The sequence below is a fragment of the Sycon ciliatum genome, chromosome 4 (assembly GCF_964019385.1).
Source record: "Sycon ciliatum chromosome 4, ocSycCili1.1, whole genome shotgun sequence".
Lineage (NCBI taxonomy): Eukaryota > Metazoa > Porifera > Calcarea > Leucosolenida > Sycettidae > Sycon > Sycon ciliatum.
The window spans coordinates 34925441-34932234 of NC_088646.1; the positions used below are offsets into that span (position 1 = coordinate 34925441).

Below are 6794 nucleotides of genomic sequence, written 5' to 3' on the forward strand. Positions count from 1 at the left end.
AGGCTGGTGAGTGGTGGGACGCAACCCTACTGAGTCTTTGCCCACACACTTCATGCACAAACTACAATCATGTGTCATGTACAATCATGTGTTATGTACATGTATGTATGGTGTTGGTTAACAGCATGTAACAAAGTGGAGGACACGGTGTTCGGAAACAGTGACCTTTCACCTCGTTACATGCTGTATGTAACAGGCCCTATGTACTCTTGCTGCAGGGAACCCCAATGTATCAAATTTCATTACCGTTTAGGGTGTTGCCAAAAGGGGATATGTTGCCATTGTGTGTGACTCACAATCCAACGATCTCTCTTCCTCTGATCAGCTCCCCACTATGCATCTTGATGCCTCGGCACATCAGATCACAGCCATCCAATTTCGACCAGCCAATGTCCGTCGTCAACTAGCGGCGCTGAATCCGCACAAGGCCACTGGCCCCGATGGCCGATCATGATCAGCTAGAGTCCTCAAGGAATGCCATACCACAGGGAGCTGGCAGAGCCTGCTGCTCGCTTGTTCTCTTGCTGCTTCAAAGCAGGGGTCCAGCCAGCTTCCTGGAAACTAGTCCATGTGTCCCCCATACACACTCGAAAAGTTCTCCAAGTCAATTGTTTCGAATTATCGACCTGTGCCTCTCCTCAGCATCCTGTCGAAAGTTATGGAGAGTATAGTCAACCCCCAACTTGCCAACTTCTTGGAACGCCACTGTCTGCTGAATACTCGTCAGTACGGTTTTCGTCGTGGCACCGGAGCTGAAGACCTCCTGACTGTCCTACAGTATGGGTGGGCCAATGCCATGGCACAAGGTGGAGCTATGCAAGCAGCTGCCGTGGACATAGCGGGGGGCTTTTGACAAAGTGTCTCATTCTGGCGTAAGGCGCACCAGCTGGGGATAGGGGGTTCCCTGCTCGCATGGCTTACCCACGTGACCTGCGATGTCGTACCATCAAAACTGTTGTCCATGGCCAGAGCTCATCGGTGCACCCCGTCCAGTCTGGCGTCCAACAAGGTAGTATCCTTGGCCCTACATTGTTCCTCGTGTACGTAAACGACATTTCAAGCTGCTTGTCGCATGGCACAAACCTGAACAGTTTTTGCTGATGATACCACTTTGTATTCCCTCCTTGACCAAGCCTCGAATGCCTCTGCTGTTTCTCAGCCGCAATGCGAGAGGGTCAACTGAAACGACTGCAAACCACGCAAAACAGAGCCATCCGCTGTATCGATGGCAACCCGCCCCGGACAGCCATGCAGCCGCTGCTCACTGCTCACTCCCTGTACCGTGTCAGCGAGCTCTACAGGCAGAAAATATTGATCACCATCTGGCGGTGCATCCACGCCCGCACCAGCCCTGTGCTCGCCCAGCTCCTGACCCCGGCACAAGGCACCCCTACCCGCCATCAGCAGTCAAATGGCCTACTAAGCCAGGCAAACCGTAGCCGCCGCGGTCAGCGGAGATTTTCTGTTGCTGGTGCTCTGCTGTGGAACGCTCTCCCTGGTGGGGTCCGCACAATTACCCGGCTACCTGAGTTTAAGCATGCATGTGTACCATACGCCTGTAGGGAGTAGTTCGAGTTGCTGCTGATCGCTCTGCTCTCCCTCCCCGTGCAGTTCAGTAACCCGCACGTAGTATCACAGATACATCGTATTCTCTCTCTCCCCCCGTTTACCCGCAGGTATTAGTATCCTATTCTCTTACTATGTGCTGCCATAGCTTTTACTATGTTCTTCCATAGCCACTTCTAGGCTAAGCCTTCGCCGTCATTTTATTGGGTCGTCATCCCGTTTGAATGTGCGAAGTGAAATAAAAACCAACCAACCAACCAACCTCACTACAACGCAGCCTAGATGAGCTTCATGCCTGGGGCAAGAGATGGAAGATTGTGTTTGAGCCATCGAAATCGCAAACCATCACTCTAACACACTAGCGGAAGGATGCAGTGAATCCACAGCTGTCATTCGGCGGAACTCCTCTCCCACCAGATGAATCTGTCAAGGTGCTCAGAAGAACGTTCGATTCTAAACTTAGCTACAGACTCCACCTTCGGCAAGTTGCATCACGTGCTAAGCAGCGGCTGGGCCTCCTGCGGAAGGCAGCACCCCTCCTCAGCCACGCAGGCAGGGTGACTGTCTGCAAAGGATTCGTCCGGCCAATGCTGGAATATGCACCCCTGGCGTGGATGGGACCAGCTCCCTCACACCTGGCCATGCTGGATGCTGTCCAGCTCCGCGCTCTAAATGTCATTGCCATTGGCCCTGGTACCATACTTCCCAGCCGCATTGTTCGGCGAAAGGTCTCTGCTCTCTGCCTACCAGGGAGTCGTATACACGACTCCCTGCTGCCTACTGTATAAACTGATGTGTGACCATGGTCTGCCTCAAGTTGCCGCCATATGCCTCCCTCCCCCCCCCCCCCCCCCCCCGCCGGCCATGCCGCCACATCATCGCACAAAGACAGCCCAAGCACAGCACCATCCGCACCAGTTTGAGCTGAATCCGAGTCTCGCCATGAGCTCCGGACTACCATCTGCGCTCTTTCCCATATTGCATCGTACCAGTGTGGAATAGATTGCCACAAGCACTTCTGGACAAGCAGCCAGCTCGGAAACACCTGCAGAGCTTCAAGATTGCTATCGTCACCTGCAACAGAGCGACTGGTGCTCTGCTCATGACTGGTGCTAGCCATGCACAGTGTATCACACTGGCCTTCCATCAGTGGACCCAAATCATGATATTGAGTGACCCTCTTTTAAATTACATTTTAGTCATATCCACGATATGCCCAAGAACACACACACTCTCTCTCTCTCTCTCTCTCTCTCTCTCTCTCTCTCTCTCTCTCTCTCTCTCTCTCTCTCTCTCTCTCTCTCTCTCTCTCTCTCTCTCTCCCTCTCCCTCTCCCTCTCCTCCTCCCCCTCCCCCTCCCCCTCCCCCCCTCTCTCTCTCTCTCTCTCTCTCTCTCTCTCTCTCTCTCTCTCTCTCTCTCTCTCTCTCGCACTCTCTCTCTCGCACTCTCTCTCTCGCACTCTCTCTCTCGCACTCTCTCTCTCGCACTCTCTCTCTCGCACTCTCTCTCTCGCACTCTCTCTCTCGCACTCTCTCTCGCACTCTCTCTCTCTCTCTCTCTCGCACTCTCTCTCGCACTCTCTCTCACACTCTCTCTCACACACTCTCTCACACACTCTCACACACACTCTCTCACACACTCTCTCTCACACACTCTCTCACACACTCTCTCACACACTCTCTCACACACTCTCTCACACACTCTCCCTCACACACCCTCTAGTCCACCGCATCTCACTAGCGCAGCTCATGTAGACTGATGAGTGATGTAGCGCCTACACGCCTAGTGTTTTTTTTTTCTTCGTTTTGTTTCCCCATCTTCCGTAGGTACGTGCAATGTGACAAAAAAAACAAAACAAACAAAAAACAAAAACAAAATACAAAAAAACCAAAACAAAATACAATCTTTGACGAGAGCAGACTACGATAATTACAGTACAGTGTATCGTCTTTTCATTATGCCAATGTTCATTATGCCAATGTTCATTATGCCAACGGACAGAAGCCTGCAACGAATAGTAATGCTATACCTAGCAAGTGAGTTTTCAAAGTACTGTTGCAGCATAGAAATTGCGTTACATTTTTATACGAAAATAGACTGGGGCAAACCTAATATCAGCAGACAACAGAGAGTCGTCGTCATCATGGCCATCGTTGTTGTTGTAGCTGTTGCTGAATATTCTACAATGTCAATGGCAGGGCATGCTGTCCAGTGGTAAACTGCAGCAGCTTTGCTTCAACGGTCTGATCAATCGCTACTGGCTACGTAAAGAAATAGACCGGTAATAAACCCCTCACAGGGGCACGAGCAAGACTAGACAAGAGATCACATGCGATCGCCTACGATCACTACTCAAGTTTTTGGTTATGTTTTACCTCTGGCAGCCAGGTCCTCAATGCTGTGTCGGCCTGCTAATCCTCAGTGGAACAACTCTTCTTCACCACTGACCACTCTCTAGAGTCACCCGAACGCACCAACCACGCACCCACACACACGCACGCGCGCGCGCACACACACACACCGCCACCCGCAACGCACCAAAGTAGCGCACGGCCTGATAGCAGCAGCATTCAGGATGTAGAGCTGGGCGGCTGATGGTCAGGATGCATTTGCAGCAAGACGTTGTCGATCCACTGGAGTGGGCTGTGCAGAGTGACTTCAATCCAACACGGAGTACTTGTCACCTCCTGTCGGCGATACCCTGAGCCCCAGCCCTTGACAAAGCTCACTCTGAAATGGCAGTGAGAGACAAGGTTGTTGACTGCATCGTATCCTTGGTCTACGGCTCCAGTCAGATCTCCAGCTAACCATACGTTGTTGAAGACCCTCATGTTCTGTGTCTTGGTCAGCTTGCACACGGTAGATGGGTGGACGTGATTAATGGCATTGGCGTATCGCGACTGCACAAACAGGCTGGCCTCGCTCAGGCATTCGACAAACACTTCACCGCCAACATAGACCACACGCATGCCTCTGCCAATGTGCTTGCGGGCTCTGTTAATGGTGCTATCACGACTTGGATTGGACAGGTGGCCCAGTGAGAATCGGTCCTGCTGCTGGCTAGGATCTGTGAAGCCATCAACAACAATGGAAATCTTGCTGCTGTTCGCCAAGAACGGTACACCAACGGGCTTGTTCAGCTCATAGTAATGTATAGAACACCAGCAATCCGGCACCGGTAAGGGTACGGCGTTGCCATCTACAAAACGAACACACATACATAACACATGCTTGCGAGCATGCACTTGCACACACACACACACACACATGCACACGTACAAACGCACGCACACAAACACACAAACACACACACCATGACTGCACTGCTGCCGATGAAAGATCTCTTTATAATATTTTTGGAGCGAGCGATGGACTGGAACCTCCTTGGACCAAAACCTCGACTCGGCCCCAATCACTCCGGCCAAAGAGCCGGAGATTTTCATTATTCACTGGCTAAATATTAGATGCAGTCAACAACTTCATCAGGCCTGGTGTCCAAATCTGCTTATCTATCTCGCCCAGATTCAAATTACTTGAAAGACCTGCCAGGCACTAGCATACAATCAGTCATAACAATACACAATTTGATATGCAAGAGGTACCGGGGTCAACGGTTTCAATATTGAATAGAACTGAAGTTGGAAATTGGACTTGGAAACAGCATGTCTCTTTCAACGGTCAGACTTTGATGGCTGGAACAGCATGTCCCTTCCAATGACCTAAAAATAAACTCTATGGCAGTATGGGCTGGAGCTGGACTTACGAATGCTGACGTGTGGACTCGGATCTGGCGGATTGGCCATACTATCTGTGAAAAACAACAGTAAAGACATCAGCATAAAGGGGCATTGTTCATGAGCATGTTGAGACCAAAAATACCGTGAGAAAGTAGTTGGGTGGACACACCCATTCCCAAAAAACCGCAAAGGACCGAATCAATTCTTACCGTGCATCAGTTCGGCAATATCGTTCTCGTCAGGTACAAATGAAACAATGATGCCATGCAAGCCAAAAAAGAGCAGTTTTATATCATAATCCTACCGCCCAAACAACATGATCTGGCGCCAAGAGAGTAATAAATACAACGAGCTAAGCGGCAAAGGTGTAGGTGAGACATTTACTGCCAGAACCCAAACATATTGCGAGGTCACATTCAGTCATTGTCGCCTTCCTTCCTAACACCTATATTTTTCACCTCTTGCACTCATACTGAAAGAGGCATGCCCGTGAGGGAAGCTTCAAGTGTAAGTGATCTTTTCAGTGATGCATGCAGGCTCTGTGGTTATTTATAATCGGATTGTCCAATCCAATGGATTATGCAGTACATTTTATACAAGCATGTGGTTTTGCTGGTACCGTGTAAAGAAGTAGAGCGGAGAACTGTATGAGAAGCCGTGTAACAGTGGATGGCTCATAGATTACGCATCTGCCTTACCACACAATATGAAGCTTGCGGTTGCCTCGTCCCAAGTTCTAAGAGTGCAAGGGCTCTCGTCAAAGGCCCAGATGCGCATTGAAAGCGAGCAGAAGATTTCAGAGCAACTTCGACTGAGTCATTAGTTCATTACCCGGAACACATCATTGCCGAAGCACGCACACGAGCAAGCAGGCCCAGGTGTCGGCGTCGAACGAACCCAGTTTGTGCATTTTTGAATCTACCCTACAAGTCGGATCAGGTTCATCATGCCGTCAATATAGCCATACGAAAATACAAAATTCCTGCAAGAGTAGTATATGAGAATACTGGTAGCCTGAAACATTCATTACGTCGTTCCGCTTTAAAGGGGAAGTGGAGGCTAAAATCAAAATTTCACCAGTTATAGTCTTCGCGGTGCTGAGTCGAATGGTCGTGGTCCGGGGAAGCTGAGACGCTCCCTTCCTACTTTAATCCCAACCGAACTCGCGCACTTCCACCGAATCTGAGTGACTGCGCCCTACTAACGTTCGATGGGGATTTGTATGCAAAATGTCACTAAAAGTGCCATTTTGTTCTTATAAAAGCACGGATGATCGCGATTGGCCCATATGTTGTAGTCTTTTGGACGCTGAGTCGACTGGTTTTGGTCCGAAAAGGCTGCGATGCAGCGTTCGGCCCTTATTCCCAATCAAACATGCTCGAACAAGCGGTCGCGTGCTCCTGCGTACACCAGTCACCTGGTCACCCTGCCTGCAGGGTACAACTTACAGCCTGTTTTGACCTTTTTTGGGTGCAGTCCTGTCACTCGAG

General features: G+C 50.2%; 1 protein-coding gene across 2 annotated transcripts; it reads right to left on the minus strand.

Annotated features, from left to right (window-relative positions):
• Positions 1–3330: 3330 nt before the first annotated feature.
• LOC135815863 (mothers against decapentaplegic homolog 1-like) lies at positions 3331–6163 on the minus strand. 2 transcript variants are annotated; one of them, XM_065329209.1, is made up of 3 exons: positions 5514–6163; positions 5331–5375; positions 3331–4811 (listed from the first exon to the last, which is right to left on the minus strand). In XM_065329209.1, the coding sequence occupies exons 1-3, from the start codon at positions 5518–5520 to the stop codon at positions 4138–4140; spliced, it is 726 nt and encodes a 241-aa protein (XP_065185281.1). In that variant the 5' UTR covers positions 5521–6163; the 3' UTR covers positions 3331–4137. The 2 variants fall into 2 exon arrangements, with proteins under 2 accessions (XP_065185281.1, XP_065185282.1); XM_065329210.1 differs by having other exon boundaries at positions 3331–4766; positions 5514–6144.
• Positions 6164–6794: the final 631 nt, after the last annotated feature.

Coding starts and splice junctions, on each gene's coding strand:
- LOC135815863 (XM_065329209.1), bottom strand. Junction 4,812..5,330: donor GAGTCCACACGTCAGCATTC/GTAAGTCCAGCT, acceptor TGTGTGTGCAAG/TGCATGCTCGCAAGCATGTG.